The following is an 18,529-nucleotide window of genomic DNA, read 5'->3' as shown; positions in this document are numbered from 1 at the left end:
AATTGCAGGTGTGTTTTTGGATCTCACTTTCCAGGCAATAGCAACTGTTTACTTGCAAAGCGAGCAGAGACTGGGATAAACAGTACGCTGCTTCACAGACAAGTTGAAGAGCGAGTCTGTTGCTGGCTGGCCTCCGCCTACCCTCTCTGGTGTACCAACTGCTGCTGGGTGATGGAAAACTAACCGTGCGCCACAGACACCCACTTCGTAATGCTGGAAATACAGCATCATCAGTGGATCACCATTGAGTTACCTCACTGGGCCATAGATAGTGATTTAACAGACATTTATTTAATGAAAATCTTTGAGATTATTACTTAAAGTTGATAAGTAAAGTAAATTAATGTATATTACTGTTCATTTTATTTAGATGTAACTGCCAGTGATGGTGGGCTTGATGTCATTTTGCCTTTTTGGTTTGTTGACATTGCTGTAGTTCTTTTTACCCAATCGTAAATATCATTGTCATAAGAGGTGCCCAATATCTCCAATTACAGATTACGACCACGAAGCTGACATGGAGCTTTCTTTCATAGGTTTGTCTGAAAAGCGACATGTACTTCCTGCTGCTTTCTCTCCATATTCTCAGTTAAACTGGCTTTTATGTATTGGCCAGCGCAAATTGAACATAGCATCCTTTTAACCAAAATAAAATGTTTTTTTTAACCAGAATTCAAAAATAATATGTCCCTTCTCAGCCCCTGGTAGACTGTCTATGCCTCATGGGAGCTATAAAAGGACTTCTAAATGGACTTTCTAAAGACTGCGTGTTTCTCTCAGGATAAATCCAAAAAGACATGAGATTAACTGATAATAATAAACCATCACGGCACACACACACACACACACACACACACACACACACACACACACACAGGTATTATTATTGAGGCCACTCGAGGGAAATATATCTTTCAGGACCATTTGCTACAAAGAGGATGCTAATTAGTTCCTTTTGTAAATTTCCTGTATATTTTGACTTCTAGTGCTCTCAGTGCAGCGGTTATATAAGATAAAACCCAGAAGCACTAATTAACAGAACTTCCTGCCACTAAAAAGCAGATGAATATAGACAACTAGCAGACAGCTCTTCGACAGATTGCTTTCATGTTTCCAAATGTAATATTAAACACCTTGTGTACATGTGACTGTATGCGAGCATAAAGTACACTTTGATTGCATTTCACTGGTATTTGTTTGTATTTGCTAGTCTGAGTGGGCGGAAGTTTGCTGCATAGATCAGCCTCTCATTGGGCGGAACGAGCCACCCACTGAAGTCCCGCCCTACCACCTCCGGTTGTGTAGCAACTTTAGGCGATATTTTTGTGGGCATGTTACACCAAAACCTATTTTTGCAAGCGCACCGTTGCTGTGGCACCGCCAAGAACGATTGTGATTGGTTGAAAGAAATAAAAAAAGCCGGGGCGTTTTTTTCTCATATCTTAAAGTGAGAGTCGGTGCAGCCAGACCTTTCTTTTCTTGAGAAAGGTCTGGTGAGTGAGACTAGTATTTGCAGACTCACATGCCCATATTTGTGCTGCTGAGTAGGGATGCATTTAACAATTATTTTCATTATCGATTCATCTGCCCATTATTAGTTAATTTTATGTCAAGTTTAGAGCAAATGCAATCAGCAGGTGCAACATACATTAAGTTTGTCAATGCAACGAAAGGCAACAGGAGTCAATTGAATGAATCTCATAAACCAGTCACACAGAGAATCTGTTTCTCTGTCACTGATGCTGTGTGTGTATATGCAATCAGTAGTACAGCGTAACTAGAAGTAAGATGATACCCGCCCAGCACAGATTTGTTTGCCTCCTGGTACAGATTTGTTTGCTTAAAGGTGAAATAAGCAGCATGACCTTGTTGTATTTTACATCCAACCCTGCAGGTGACCATTGGGGATGTACGTGTGTGAATGTATAAGTCAGCGCTGAATTCAATCAATCTTCTTCAGAGTGTTTGAATTAAATTTCATTAAATTTCACAGTGAGCTTGAATTGTGTCTCGGCCTCTTTATTTACTTTGCCTTCTCTTTTCTTTTGTTGAACAGCAAAAAATGTATCAAAAGAGATCACTGTGAGCATGTCACAGTCAATCACATCGCTGACTCAGGCAACATCCACAGTAATGCTGTTTAAAATGAAAACAATCTCCGTGCCTTTGAGGGTTTAAGCACCATTTCAGAATTAATCTCCATCCATACTGAAAACGCATATCACATAATAATTTACATACATCGAGTATGTGTATACCTTTTTCCTGTAAACAGGAGGAAGATTGTCTACTTGCAGTTGGTTGCTTAGTTTCAGAAGATACTACAGAGATGGTAAAAAATAAAACCAGAGATTTCTTTGCTTGGAGCGATGATGAGGTAAAACTGTTAATGACGTGCACTGCAAATGCAGATTTTCTAGACATTACCCAGAGGAGCTACATGTGAGAGAGCAAATGTCTGAATCAGTTGGATCAGACATTAAATGTGACTATATCCTACCAGCTCCAGAGTACAAGTCTATGTAATGTCCGACTAAGCCAATGTGTAAATAAAATTCACAAAGAATGAGTGGGCCTCTTGATTATATTTCTATAATGGGGATCGTGTGAAATAGGAAGAAACCAAACATCCAAGGGGGAAGAAGAGGGGTCATTTACATGAAGACATCAATGAAAATGTTTAACTGTCAGTAAAGGCTGAATCGTCAGACAAAGTCAAGGAATGGCAAGAGACTTGTAGTTTATGACCAAATTACAAATCAGCTATGAAACCGCAGAGTAACTGTGTCATGTCCTGCCTCCTGTACGCTCCATCCTCGCCCAAAACCAGTGTCCTGTTGTGTGCTACATATATGAAAAGTAAACTCAGGACAACGTCTTGACCTGATTTTCTGGACATAGCCGGGAGTTTATATGAGAAAACAGCCATAGACTGGGAGTTGTTGCAGAGCTAACACTGCAACATATAAGACCAGTATCAGGAGCATTACCCATTGCCGGAGGAAGCAATGGCAGTACCCACACAAGAAGGATAAATTCACAAAAGTTATGTAGACCAAGTTATAATATTTTGACTGATAAAACTGCATCAGCAAGCAAACTTGGGTGTCTGTGTCATCATTTCCAAACGTCTCCCTTTCCACCCATCCAGACTAAAACACACAACCCTGGACTTTTCAAACTAAAAGGTCTGTTTCATTATTTCCAAAATGAAGGGTAAGTGTGGTAGCTGGGCGTAAATGTAGCACTAGTTATGCTTTTTAAACCGAAAACGTATTAGTGTGGGTGTAGCAACAGTAATGACAGTGAGTGTTATAGTGGGACTTCTTGATTACAGTGACGTGTGTATGTGTAAACTGACTTCATCTCCAGGTCATGGCTGTCTTGAGGCATGAAGCTGAACAAGGCCACATATGTGTTGAGCTTGAGGACATCTTTCTGTAGCTGGCTCTGCTCCAACTAGAAAACAGACACACACAGAAACACACAGAAACACACAGATTTTCAAGGAGTCTCCGGAAAGAGGAAGTTAAGTTAAACCAAGCTCATAGTCGCACAAACACAATACAACACCATATTCTCCATTGTCACTTTTCTCACAGCCGTATCTTAAAATAGTCTTTTGGCATTCACGTCGGCAGGAGAAGCCCTTGTTTACAGAACACTGATAGACCGGGGAGCCGATTAAGTTGTTCTGCAATCTGTTCCTTTTAATCCACCGTCAACACGAGTGGGAGAAGCGGGATCAGGTTTTCATGAACGCTCAGGAAGTTTAAACAGGACAGGGCTGTGGGTGGAGAGGAAGTTGTCGGAGAAGTGTTAGCACAATTAGCAGGGAGATGCGCCGCCATTCTGACGCTCTTCACACCTGCTCAGCAAACGGGTGGGCGTTTTCTTGTTTCATCACCGATACCTTGAGTATCTGAATAATGCCTGCTGTGTCCCTGAAATCTCTCCAAATGATAACTTGTCCTGTTCGTGTATAATGCCCGGGGGGAAATTTTGCCAAAAGCTATGAGAATCACTTTTTAAGACACACTTGAGGCTGTTTTTGGAAAAAAAAAAAAAAAAAAGGCAGGAGAATTTGCCATCTTGGAGGCACTGTATGGTTAATGAAGAGAAGTGTTTCTGGTCTTTTGTGGCTCCCCGAGCATCATCCACGAGGACGGGCAATGTGCCTGATGGATGACTTGAGTTAGCTGCAGCCACAAGGCAAACTGCCTCTGTGGCCTCTGGGTGAAAACAACAACATCAAGTGGTGGCAATCCATTACAGCTAACTAAGAGCTGCTCGCTGGCCTTGAGAGACTGTTGACGCTAGGGGAGCCTGAACACTGGATGAGAGGTCGGGCGGGTCGAGATAGCAGCCTCCTCTGTAACTAAGTTATCAGAAAAGACGGCAGTATTTGAAGTGAGGGACAATGTGGTGAGGGGAAAAAAAGAGCAGTGTGCATTCCTGACCACTCAGGGCTGTAAAACAACCTGTGAACACAACTTTGACATATTATCACCTTATAAACTTTTTATGGTAAACCTGTTAGTCAACAGTTTCCTATTTACATGTCTAGCAAACAGAGACTAATATTAGCTTGAATCTGGAGGATGTTTCTGGCCAGCTGGCGATCGTATGTACCTCTCCCTCTCTCTCTTGCTCCAACAACTCCTGAGAAATATATCTTGCTTTAGTAGGCTTTGATTCTCTGCCCAGACCCGACCCGACCTGATGGGTTTGGCCTGGGTTAGGGTTGTAATTTCCCCTGGGCTTGAATCGGCTCGGGTTCACTCCAATTTCCCGTAGTTTTATTCCTTTGATTTTTTAAATGCAGACCTTATAGTCTGTGTAATGTAATGTACTCCTGTCTCTCATGAATGAGGGGAAATGTTATATAATCCCTATTTGATATATATGGCAGTATACATGACAGTTTTTGGGCTGAGCTGAACATTCAGTAGGAGAAAGTGCATGTCTGAGTTGGTCACATACATCTGTTTCCGCACTGAAAAGACTTGAGATGACTTTAACTTGTAACAAATGTTTTAATATAAATAATGTACATATTTCTTTTCAGTGGAAATTCTGGCTTTTATCTGGCTCTGGCTAAAAACTGCTGCCACGGTTCGGGCTTGGGCAGAAAGTATGTGGGTTTATGTAGAGTAGGAACAGATTTTTTTGGGCTTGATCACAGCTCTCGTCTCAAGTGGTGGAACAGGCGGCTAAGGTGAGATACACAGCGACTGTGAGTGGTGGGGGTAACATTACAGGACGAGTAAAAAGCAGGCCAGCTGCTCTGTTTTTTGGTTTTCACATGAATACCATCATTTACTGTAAACCCCAGTGACATGTCAGGCAGGTATGAAGGCATGAAAATAATAGATGATGCCCAGGTCTACTACAGCAGCTAAATGCTTCAATGTGTACACTGAACTTGTTGCTGCACACACTCATTTGATCTATTGTGTAAAAATGTTGATTCATGCAGCTTTAAGAGCTAAATTAATAGATCTTTATTCCAGTGACAGCCATTTGGCTTCTGGCGGTGACACATCTTTATCTTCCAGCAAGAACAAAAGGACAACAGTTACTTTGGATGCACAGCAGCTGCCTGAAAAGAACAGCCAAACAAAAAGAGTACCACCTAGAATAAAATCAAACTTCTCATAACAGAGAATCCAACCATAAAGAGAGCACGGCATTAGCCAGACTATTTTACTGTCAATTGATCTCGGGTAGTTTAACACTAAACCTGGAAAGTGCGAACAGATGGGGATCCTGTGTGTGACAGCGTGTGCTCCATTTGTGCGTGTGAGCCTCCCATCTCAAATTGGAGGCTTCTTCTCTGGCGGAGAAGAAGCAGTTTTCGAGCGTTTTTCTCTGCTCATTACCCTGCAGAGCCTCCATCTGTCCGTCCGCCAGCCTGAGCTAATGGACCTGTCGGCTGACAGACAAACAGCCCCCTGCCAGCTGTGCTCAGTCCAGCCTGATAACACAGTACAATGCACTTCAAGTCTCTTCCCCTGAAATGACCGGCTGGACTGCTAGATTGTATTGCAGGGGATAGGTGTGTGTGTGTGTGTGTGTGTGTGTGTGTGTGTGTGTGTTTATGTGTGTGTGTACATGTCTGTATTTTTTGCCTTGTATGGTTATTGGTTCATTTTTGTGTTTGTCCAAGTATCTGTGGTCTTTTTCCACTGTTGACAACAGAGATAAACATGTTAAACTATAAAAGTAAACAGAATAGATTGCTGCTCATAGAAAATATGTACAAAGAACATTGATACTGAAAGCACGTCTCCCACAAACCCCATCATGGAAGATAGAAAAGAAGGAGAGCAGTTTTGAAATCTGCCCATAAAATATTCATCGACACTCTGCTGGAGGTACCGAGATATTCACAGAGGTTTAACCTTTTTCTCTCACTAGCATGAATTTTGCACCATCAGCACTGCATCGACACTGTAAAGGATAAAGACAGAAGCTCCGATTCCAGAGCTGCAGATCCAAACATTACGTAAGGTCAAGGCCTCTCTCTATCAGTGCAGGCCAGTGTTTGTGTCAGCTGGGTTATGATTTGTTGCAGCAGGAAGAGAAGTTTTCCCTCTGAGTCCTGGGAAATTCAGCAGTGACGATGGAGGCAAGGGGCAAAGTGCAACATGCTTAATGGACCCAGAACAGACTGGCTGGGTATCAGTTTTCAGACTGGCCACGAAGAGTTCAGGCACTGGTCAGTGGACAAAGTCTTTTCTCAGAGGTTTTCAAACTGCACCGATAATACAAGACTGTAAGTGAGCTGCAGAATAACAATCACTGTGAAAAGTGAAACTCAAAAATTGCTGACAAGACAGTTTAACTTTTCCATTCCTCTAAAATAGTACATTCAGATCATTCAGTTTTCTTACTCCTCCCAACTGTGCAGAATCTACTTGCCTGCAGTCAATTTTTACTTGCTCCTATACAAACTGTTGTGTTTACTGGCAGCTATCAAAGACAAAAGTTATTGTCATGAAAAACATCCTCATTTTATCAGCCTTGCTCTCAAGCTTGCAGCAAACTGCACCATACATAGTTGGAGTTTTATCCACATCCTCTAATGCCACCCAACTAAACTCTTGTTTCCAGGATAATTGAAATGCTCGCTTACACTTAAGCTCATAAACTTTGTCTTTACACGCCACCATTTTCTCACGAGTGCCTGATCCGTACTGTGCATGTGTCACTCTAAACAGAAATGAGAAGGAAGCCAGATGGCTCACTCCTTAGCTACTTCCATCATCAGATCCAGATAAAACTATGTGTTTAATCCTTATTTACCACTTGACTGATGGGGCAAGATAGGGCCAGATTTACTTGCCCTAGGCAGCCCTTATTGAGTCCTGGTACCGGTTTATAATCATGTCAAAAACCTTTTTTACTTACACAAGGCAGCAAATGGTCTTTGTCTGTGAAAACTATTTACCTTAAAATCTGACATAATTGAAGGCTCACGTGAAGTTTTGTGGGACAATCTTGTTGTACAACCTTTTCTACAGCTGCTGTAATAACTGATAAAGGTTACAAACAAAAAACTGTTGCTCTGCCCTTAAAAACACGTTTGGAAATTTCCATCTAACAATTGTCAATTAACATGTGTCCATGCTTTTAAAATTTACTGGGACTGGATTTTTTTTGTCAAAAGAGGCCAATGAATATAGAAGGCCTTTACTGTAATCAGGCTATTACAGTACTTGCAAACTATTAAAAAATATTCTAAAAAAATCCTAGTTAATATCGGCAGTGTAAGGAAGCAAAGATGACTTTGAATCATTCGTACTTCCTCTAAATTCAGTTCAGTCTGATTTGTGGACAATACTAAAATGCAGGTGTATGTTAGAAGAGCAGTACTGCTTAGATATCAATACTGTCCTCATCCACACACACTTGTCAGCATCAGATATGAATAATGTCAAACAATCAGATGGATTTATTTCATTCATTCATTCATTTTCTGTAACCACTTGTCCTGTTGGAGGTCGCAGGGGGGCTGGAGCCTATCCCAGCTGACATTGGGCGAGAGGCAGGGTACACCCTGGAAAGGTTGCCAGACTATCACAGGGCTGACACATAGAGACAGACAACCATTCACACTCACATTCACACCTACGGGCAATTTAGAGTTACCAATTAATTAACCTGTATGTCTTTGGACTGTGGGAGGAAGCTGGAGTACCTGGAGAACACTGACGCTGACACAGGGAGAACATGCAAACCCCACCCTGGAGATTTGTTTCTTACCTGCAAATCATTAGGTTTTCTCTCTGGCTGCAGGTAATGCTCTGTCCCATTCTCAATGACTGTGAAAACTGCAAAGAAAAAACAAAGAAACAATTAATTAAATCAACAACCATTTTGATAAACAAGATTAAAATCTAAAGCCTTGCTTGTGGCCCCTAAAATCTGCAATGTTTAGCAGATTATATGTTGGACACAATTTATTATATCTTTGCTACTTTTACAACATTGCCAGAAAAGTGGCACAAATTCCACATTTGGTCCCATGAGTAATTAATGCGAAGACAAAAGGGCAAATTTCAAACCAATTAACTGGTTTAATTATGAGACATCTTGGCTGCAATTGGAAAAATTGGCCTGATGGCACTCAATCAAAGTTGTCACCAGAAACAACTTCTACTTCACAAATATCTCCACCATTGACCTCAGTCTTTTTTCCATTAACCCAGGCACTATGAATAAACTGGAATAGTGTCATGGCCGACACATGGCCCAGGCTAAGAGCGTATTATCTTCTTCTTTTGTTGGGTCAGATGCTATTCTCTAAAGGAAATTGTTCAGCAGCATTGTAGCCATGCTCCAAATAACATTTTCCAATGCCAGGGACTACCTGGGTGCGCTTCACCATTCTCCTCAGAGTGAATGTTCCAGATTGCTAAGGGTCAATGCCTTGCCCTTCACTACAGAGACTATTGTGCAGCTGAAAGTACCCTGTCACCACTAAATCAAGAGCCACACACAATGCAGGTGATAAAAAAGAGAGGTCTAAATGTTTCTTTAGGTCTACAGGGTTTTCTGTAGCTGGGTCAGAGTCAGCAAACAGCAAAAAGAGCGAGTTCAGTTCAGTGAAAAAACAGCAAAGAAGCTTATTTGATGGTTCACAGGAGGAGAATTTGATGTTGCAACCTTCCCTTGTGGCAAGAGCAATAACTGTGTGTTTTTTCCCTTTGTCACTACATGGCTGTAAACCAGATGCACACAGCGTACCGCAACAGATACTCACCGTCATCGCTGTGTTTTCTCGACAGCTCCTGCCTACTGCTGTGAGCGACCACTTCCTCTGGAACCTTATCCAAGTCACTCGTCTGCAGAGGTCAGAGAGGGGAGACAAAACATACTGTCAGATAGATAGATAGATAGATAGATAGATAGATAGATAGATTCTTCAGTTTCTGAACCAACAACTAGTTAAAATGCATCCACTTTCCCAGTCTAACCCGCTATTTTGGAGAAGACTGTAGTGTAGCAAACATGCTGTGTCTAACTCTGCATTTGGAAACTATTATCATAACCCCTGTTGAGATCACATTGTCTCTGTGAGCCTCCACCGCCCATTCACTAACAGCTGCACAGGACAGGACAGGATGGCCTGAACCCAACAGCTTTCAGATGTCGTCACGCGGAGATGCGTATCCAGGCTGCATATACAGTTTAGCTTACATTAAAAGTGATACGCTACGAAAACCAGATTTCCCTCTGCATGACACACAGAGGTGGAGAGGAGGCTTGAGAGTGTGGCTGTACAGAACAATCGGTCGGGTTCATCTTCAGAGCTGTAACATGAGTGTTTGCACGGACATCTCCCTCCATCACTGCTTGGTCCAGACTGCCTTTATTGGTAGTGTTTACAGCCCTGCAGTGGCAGTATCTATTTAGACCATCAGCTACAGTGTTTCTGTTGCAGTGGGACAAAACATAACAAGTATAATACATAAACTGAACTGTGATAACCTGTATGTACATTGTAGCTTAATGAAGAGCAGACCTGAGATAGGAAATAGGACAGATAAAGTTCCAGCGAGCAGTATTTTGTGTTAACAGGGTAAAAGCAAACACTATCCAACATAAAAATGATCCTTTTCTTACTGAGTTTCTGTGTGGAGACTCAGAGCCACTGGCCCTCTTGGCTTTTTGTGCAAGTGACGTCCCAAACCTCAAGGCCTCATACACAGGGTCCACCTTGTTGCCACAAGCTTTGGAAAAGAACAGGACATGAGAAAAGCTGATAGCAAACAAATGTTAGGCTTGCAGGATAGCCATGTGGTGATTCACAATACTATAAAACCAGGTTGGCAAATCTTATAAAACAGCTCAAGTGGAAAAGAGGTTCTGGAGGAGCAGAGTAAAGTTTTCGCTTCCCACACACGAGTGCAATTCTTATGGAGATTTAAGCTGCTCACCGATGGGCATGACTTCTTTGATGCAGCCATACTGTTCCTGGATCAGTAATGGAGAGCTGTAGTACCGCCGAAAGCCTTTTGGCTGAAAGACAGAGAGGGGGAAAAGAGAGAGAAGGGACACACACATTAGAGATAAATCAATATGCAGCACCACAGGCAACACAGCACCCTGACGCTGAAATACTGCACGAAACTCTGTTCAGTCGGATGTTTCTGAGCACAGCTGACAGAGATAAAGTTCTGCCACAGTGGATGTCGGACATCACTGACTGGATGAATTACAATAACTTGATTTCGCACTGCTGACAGCGTAGACAGGGCAGTGTCTGATAAATACCTGAAACAGAACTCTAATTAAATTTTAAGATAAATGTACACAATGGAACAGTCTAATTTGCAGCAGTGTGCTGTGTATGAATGTGCACAGCCCTCATTTTCATGGCCGAGTGATCTGTATGAATGAAGAACAAGTACACAATGAGCGCTGGAGTGTTGACATACCCAAACATTATGCCAAAAAAAAAAGCACCATTCCTCATCAATTGCACAATTTGATGGAAGAAAGGGAAAAACAGTTCTGAGTCATTAATTAATAATGAACTACATGAGTAACAATCCATTTGAATTTACGACTATAATTATAATAATGACTTTATCAAGGACACAGAGAAAGGTCCATAGCGTACTAAATAAAAACAGGCAATAGGCTGTGTACAAAAATAAATAAAAGTATAGATAAAATATTAAGAAATACATAACAATGCATCATGTAACTTTGTATAAAATAGACAGAAATAAAGAAACTAATTTTAATGAATATATCACAAACCTGTTTAGTAGTGATAGGGAACTGAAATAATATTTTTTTCACATTTGCAGGGTTCAGTTTAAAAGCACATTTTGTCATTTAATTGACAATTATGTGGCAATTTAAGGCCAATAAGTAATACGTCACTTTTAGGATGAGTCAATATTTACTGTATATAAACATGTCTTTTAGTTTTGATAGTGTGTCACAATTTCTTGTAATAACTATTAGAGGTTAAAATAAAATAATAATAATCACTGAGTGAATGAAACATTTCACTAATTTAAAAATGGTACCTTTAAATAACTTATAATCATTTTAAAAATAAATATAAAATATTATGCATCTTGCAGCAATGCAAATAATTCATACATTACCTATTATACCAGTGACATATTGACAAGCACTGAGCCACCTGCAGCCTGTAAACACATCTTGCAAAGTACGTCCTTCTTTCTTAACTCATTAAGATGTGAAGAGCTCAAACCTTAATTTTACCAGAATCCAGCATCTGGCGACATCAATCAGCACCGACAGAATCTGTTTATTAGGAGTGGTGGGAACTGTGTTCATAGCAACGTAATGGCAGCAATGTAATGAAAAACACACTGACTAACAGCCCCGAAAAGGCGTCAACATTGAAAAACAATGACAAGACCGGTACATAGCTCGAGAGTTAGAGAGGGTGGGGTGGAACACAGATGCTGAAGCGGCTGTTGTTGTTTACAAAATGTCGTCAGGCCCGGTCCACACTCGGCACTGCACTACCCTGCAGCTGAGGTGCAACATTAGTTCCACTCAATTTAAATAACTTTCAGCACATTATTATTCAAATGAAACTAGAATCACCGCCTCATGGTTGCGTGCCTCCGCCAACCAGTGTTTCGGATTACATTCATATCTGTCCAGACTCTCTATGTAGTGAGGACTCTGAAGGAATTTAATATAAGGCATTAAGAGGGTTTTTTTTTTGCAAAATGGAAATTATCACCATATTGACAGGTATGATTCCAGAGAATAACCTCCAGGGAGAAACATGCTGTCTTCACTTAGAGACAGAGGAGGACAGAGGACTGATAGAAAGCTTCATCACATGGCACAACAGCAGTCACAGAAGCTCAATATTCGCAAACCTTGTGGAGTATCAGAGGACCAGGACAGAACACAAAGTTGTAGCAATGAAAGCAGACAATGCTTCAAACATGGATGTTGCTGCAAAGAAGCTACAAATTCTAAAACGTGGATGCTTCACACATGTCTTCAACCCGACAACTCAGAGGGTCTATACAATCAGCACAGTTTCAACGTGGACACCAAAGGTTAGTGTCACTAAATCGGTATCTGACCAAATGTCTCCCCTTCTGTCTCTGAGTTATGACGTTGAATAATGGCTGGAAAAGTGTTTTTCGGACGTCACAGTGAAGTTGACCTTTGACCTTTTAGAAATGAAATGTCATTACTTAAATTATATTATCTTAGTCGACATTTGTGTGAAAAGCTGTCATAGTTAGCGTATGAATTTTTTAAATTATGACTAAAATTGTGTTTTGTTGGTTGATCACAGTCACAGTGACCTGTTTCTTTGACCTCCAAATGCTTAAGTCTAACTTATACTTTTGCAGCTGTGCACTTGCTTTCAGCATAGGCTGGTGCAAGCACCTCTCATGTTCGCCAAGCATATCGAATATAGTACTGAGACGGATTGCATAGCAACCAATGTCACACATGTATGTTAGGACATGCTTTTGAAGTTTGCATAACTTACCTCTATTGTAATTTCCCTCAGTTTCCCTGTGTTTTATGAGAGGTAGAATTAAAAGGCCGATATCGTCTCTCCCCTACACTCCTGCTGCTTTTTGCTATCTTTTGTTACCATTCTTACAAATATGTCTCTCAGAGGCTTCCATTTTCGGGTACACTCTTCAACATTACTCTGCAGCTCTTTAGCAGTCTCTTTCCAGAAATTGTGACTTATATTTACTTTTTTTATAATCTTTAAAAGGATCAAACAAGTGGCTATATCTTCTAACTTGCGTCACTAGCTTTTCTTCAGACTGGTCCATGCTTGTTGTGTTTGTCGTTGTAACAGACGCAGCTCTGATGTCCAGTCTAACTTCTGCGGCGTCTGCTATGCCTGCCGTGTAGTCCCATTTTTTAGGAGACGTGCAGCGAGTCACTGCAGCATTCTGTGAGCCCTGCAAACCATCTCTGTGGCTCTGCAGCAGCTCTGTGCAAGCTTTTTTCACAGAAGTTTAAATCAAGCATAATTAGTTCATCCTTGTTACCGTGGGAAATTTGTGGCAAAGTTAAAGAAATTCCCGTGTGGCACTCCTGAGATATCGCATTGATGAGAATGGGACATATGGGAGGTGAAAGTGACCTTGACCTTTGACCATAAAAATCTAATCAGTTCATTCTTGAGTTCAAGTGGACATTTGTGCCAAAGTTGAAGAAATTCCCTCAAAGCGTTCCTGAGATATCACGCTCCCGGGAATGGGACAGGTGGACGGACAACCCGAAAACATCATGTCACCAGCCCACCAGCATAAATACATTAAACTATTAAACACTACAGTTGTGGATGACCTTCATGAATACATAACTGTTTTGTTACAAACAGAGCTGAACATGTAGGAGACGAAAATGTGTCCGATGTCAGGTGGTCCGCAGCCATGAATCTGACCAGAAAAAACTGTCTTAAAGTCATGGTCTTGATTTATCTGCCCGTCATGTCCTCCTCCCATCTCTCAAGGCCCTCAAACATTTATCATTTATATATCCATTACCTACCTGTGTCCTGTCCAATCAATACTTCCCCATCAGTTTCAAATCCTTCTTAAGTAAAGAAGAACGACAGAAGATTAAAATTCTCCTCAGACACAAAGTCAACTGCAGCACACTCAGTAATGATTAATGTATAGTTCCACGTTTTCAGCATTATTTCTCTGTTTTTGATTTCTGGAAGTCATCCTAGACAAACATTCATCCATTTTCTTTACTGGATGTGAGGATCAGACTTGGAGGACTGCACTTTTTCCCTGTTTGTTTACATTTCATGTGTTCAAGTGGCAGGTGGTGAAATCTGCAACGCTAATCAGTCGTGAATAATTTCTTCATTTGACACTTCTCATGATGAGACGGCTAAAATATGTAACCCTTGAGCTCTTCAGGCTTATTTCGAGAACTGAGATGTCACACTTTCAGGGGCAAAATCATTAAGGAAAAGGTTAAAAGAGGACCACTTGTTGGGAGCCCATCTGGCTATAAACATAAGATACGATTTGTTGTTGCTGTCTGAAACTTCATTTACTCCACTGATGTTGTGACAGCAGTGATTGTAGACATGGTTAGGTTTAGGGAGATCTGAGAAAATGTCATGGAGGCCTTTATTATGTGTCCTAAATTCACACAAATGCTTGTTTCTATTGAACAAAACTCCACTGTTGCACACTAAGGAATGACATCTGCCTAAAACATCTGTGCATGAATAAATAATTAAATTAGAGAGCTGTCCTTTTCATGATTTTTGAATTTGAGGATTAGCAGCCATCCACACGTAAGAGAGTTCAGGATGTTTACTTATTTATGCATTTATTTAAACATTCCTATTCATCATGGTGATACAGGCTCAGATTGTCATCACAACTGTCTGACATTATGGAACGGATCCCTGCAGAGACAGACCTTTGTGTTAAAGAGCAAGATCCTTTTTGTTTAACCAGAAACAGCCCTGATATCGCTAACGCCAAACCCACCAGACTCCATTTAAATAAACAGTAATTTTATCATCGTAAAACACACTTCATTCAAAGTCCACAGAAACAAAATACAACTCACAGAAGCTGTTGTGGTTCATCTTTCCATTGTACCAACAATTGCCAACTCTGGTTTGGTTGTCCTTAACCAATCATTCACCAAGTTAGATGTAAAAATATTCTGGCTCTATACAAACAAAAGTCGGCAATAGCGATTTGGGTGCTGTTTAAAAGGATTTTACTCTTTAACCAAAAGGCCCATTTGCCATCATGTGGTCAGACACTTGTACAGACAATCTGAGCCAGTCAGTGGCAAAAATAACCACTTTTAATGGACGCAAACTGATGGTGCACAATTGCCCCGAGCGATTACACTGCAGCCTGTTTCGCCACTGGTCTCGCTCAATACTAGACCACTTTGAAAAATCGTTGTTCCCATTAGTCACTTAAACACAAAAACATGGGAAAATAGGCTCCATGTTAGCTCAATTGTGTCATTGCAGCAGATCTAGTGTAATATATACAGTAGTATTTCCTCAGCTCTCACTGGTAACAGACTGAGAGTGTCAGCCTGGTTTAAAGCAGACATAAACTGACATGTATTGAGAATTAATCGTGTGATCCAAGAACTCCCAGAAACTCCAACTGGACTAGAGTTGCCAAGACTGAGCTCAAACAAAAACTGTGTGTGTCCGGGCTGTTTTAATCAGATGGAGGGATGCTGCCCCGCCCACCCATGCCCAGTGGCTGAAGGACATTATGTTCTGCCTTAATCTTGAAAAGATTCAATACTCAATTAGTAACTCAAACAAAAAAATCCAAAAGGTTTGGGGGGCCCTTTCTCAAGTACTTTCAGAGTTGCCAGCTAAACTGAAGATTGTGTGTTTGTTTCTTGTTCTTGGTGCTTTCTGTCAGTGTACACTCTGATAAAGTACCCCATCATTTACATAGACATCCCTCCTCCTCTCTTTCAATATTGAGCCTGACTTTCAACTCATTATCAATTTTTTTTTTTCACTATTCAGGAGATGGAGGACCGTCCTACTGACGATATTCCAGCTGTTATTAGGGGTTAGGGTATGGGGAGGATTGTGATTTGATTTGAAGCTTTGTTCCCCATCAAACATATGCTTTAAGTTTAATAGCTGCTGTAAACATGCTTTGTGTAATCCTGTTAAAACTCAATAAAAATATTCTTGATAAAAAAAAATTGTGTGTCAGGAGAGGCCAAATCAATGCTTTTTTAGTGACTGGTCAGCCTTTGTTCGCTGGCAGATACACAACCATTCAAACAGGAAAACGTTGGGCCTCATGTAGGAAGCAATATACAAACAAAGTTTCTCTTAGTTTTGTTTGTATCCACAATTTGTTCTCATTTTGTTAGCACCTATTGATACCTGGGATTCACCAATGATTTCTTATTTTGGCTCTTCTCAAACGTCATAAAAATTTTAACGTAGATTAATGTAGATTATTATATTGAACCAAAAGGAAATCAAACATCCAGCCCACACCATGATACTCAGGTTGACACTTTGAGAGTAATTATAATGATTGGATAATTAAATTCATAGGCCTGAGAAATACTATTGGTCCATTAATACCAAACTGTAAACTGTTGGATGATTTTGCCAGCGTTCAGCTTCTGAATTGCTCACATACTACTTACTGTGTGTCCCTCTCCTGACACAGCATTTACAGCATCACAAATGCTTTGCCATTTCTTTCCTGTGACGCCCCTACGGACTACCAGAAAATCCCGTTTAATTTGAGTTTATTCAACAATATGTGAATTTCACTCCTGCTCAAGTTCTTCGTCTTCTTACAGCCTTTTGTTTGGTGGCATCTCTCAAACTCTTGGGCACGTGCCAGAGTATTTGCACATGGCACAACACCTGCCCTTATGCAGTATTTATGCCAATAACAAACAATCTGTCATGCGCCTCCAATTTATGATCAAGTGGGACTCATCGTTCAACACACCTGGGTAAGAGCAGATTTGGATGCTTAAGAATGTTTAGTGCATCTGGAGTGCATCGACTTCTCTTATTTTTTCTCTCAACAAAAACAGGAGAAAGTATGAGAGAAATGTAAGAGAATATTGCTGCATGAGGCCCAATGCATGTTTGACTTGAGGTAACTCACAACACGTCACTGAAAACGTAACTTTTCCATTACAGCCTCTGACAAACACAATATTTTTAGCTGACTGTTGCCAAAGCTGAAGGTGAAGTCATGTTACATAACCAAACAGCTGAACCACAAAAGCCTGCTTGTTAAATACCACCATTTTTTTTAAATCTACATTTGTCATGAATTCATTGTCACTGTTTTAGTAAGTACAGAAACCTAACAAATATATAGTGGCATACTGGTTTCATGGTTTATAAAGGCTCAGAGCATGAGGTAACTTGATTTCTTTGCTAAAGGGTTCTCAAGCCAAGAGAAACAAGCATGGCCAGAAGTGTCCAAGTTTAGAGTAAGTCGAATTTAGAGCTGTATTCCACTGGGGAAACTTCCCTTTTTATGCTTGACCCCTCAACCTCATTTTCCACTCCTGAGAGCTGATCATATCTTCAGGCCTCATCCCTCAGACATCTAGTGGAAAGACGTCACAACGGGAAGGGGGAAAGACTGCCTTTACTGTAACTTCCATATAGTTTCCATATGACATCTATGCACTTTGTTCTCTCTCAACTCGGCTTATTCCAAATTTCCTCATGTAATTCCAGCCAAAGTTTCTCAAGTTAAGTGTAGCCAAATACTGTGGGGAACAAGGTAAGAAAAGGTAGGAAATCACACATAATATGACCTGACAGTGTTACAGTCTCCTTCTCTTCAGTGTGGGATGTGTGCGAATGACTAAAGAGTCCGAGTTCAGTGCTGACTGCCAGTTTGCTGGACTGCTATGGAAGGAGAAGCGCTAAATGTTTCTTGGCGCTGGCTTTCGCTGGTGTAACTGAACCCTCCCCTGTAAAAACATTCAGCCCTCCCCAACAGACCGACTCCAAAAACCAAATGGTCCAGTTATAACGTAGGATCACAGATGATGAGGGGAGATGATGATTGTGAATCACATAATAGCCCACAATCTCTATTATCATCATCATCATCACACAAAACTGAGGACAGGCCAGCAGAGAGTGTGTTGCTGGGAGGGAGACTACATATAATGACACTAACAAGGCTTGGAGGTTAATACAGTGCAAGGTAATAGCACTAAAAATCTGACTTATTGACTGTAAAAATGATCAAATAAATACTACTCAGTGAGGCAGTTTTACTCTAGTTTTTCATGTCAACATGTGAACACATTTGAAATCGACCATTCAGCTCTACCTTAACTTGATGCCTCTACTATGGCTCCCATTTAGAGCTCATTTTCAGAGAAACACAGGAGTCGCTTAAATTAAAGCATCTTCTGGATATATTTGCTGATCAGAAATTCACAGATGCATTTCTTAGACTTTAGACAATATATTAAGTTATAGAAAAAAGCAAATTACGTCACTTCTTTAATA

The 18,529-nt window shown here is 40.7% G+C and overlaps 1 protein-coding gene across 2 annotated transcripts in view; it reads right to left on the bottom strand.

Moving 5' to 3' along the window:
* stac (SH3 and cysteine rich domain) overlaps window positions 1-18,529 on the bottom strand; it is a 45,682-nt gene that overhangs the window by 11,544 nt on the left and 15,609 nt on the right. For both annotated transcript variants that reach the window (XM_050062827.1, XM_050062828.1), the window contains 5 exons: window positions 10,446-10,527; window positions 10,132-10,238; window positions 9,269-9,350; window positions 8,269-8,336; window positions 3,362-3,459 (listed from right to left, as the gene is read on the bottom strand). In XM_050062827.1, coding sequence (XP_049918784.1) covers window positions 3,362-3,459; window positions 8,269-8,336; window positions 9,269-9,350; window positions 10,132-10,238; window positions 10,446-10,527 — 437 coding nt within the window. The remainder of the gene's footprint in view (window positions 1-3,361; window positions 3,460-8,268; window positions 8,337-9,268; window positions 9,351-10,131; window positions 10,239-10,445; window positions 10,528-18,529) is intronic.

Source organism: Epinephelus moara, chromosome 14 (genome assembly GCF_006386435.1).
Source record: "Epinephelus moara isolate mb chromosome 14, YSFRI_EMoa_1.0, whole genome shotgun sequence".
In the NCBI taxonomy this organism is placed as follows: domain Eukaryota; kingdom Metazoa; phylum Chordata; class Actinopteri; order Perciformes; family Serranidae; genus Epinephelus; species Epinephelus moara.
The sequence above is the reverse complement of the archived record's forward strand: the minus strand, read 5'-3'. Positions and strand labels throughout refer to the sequence as shown.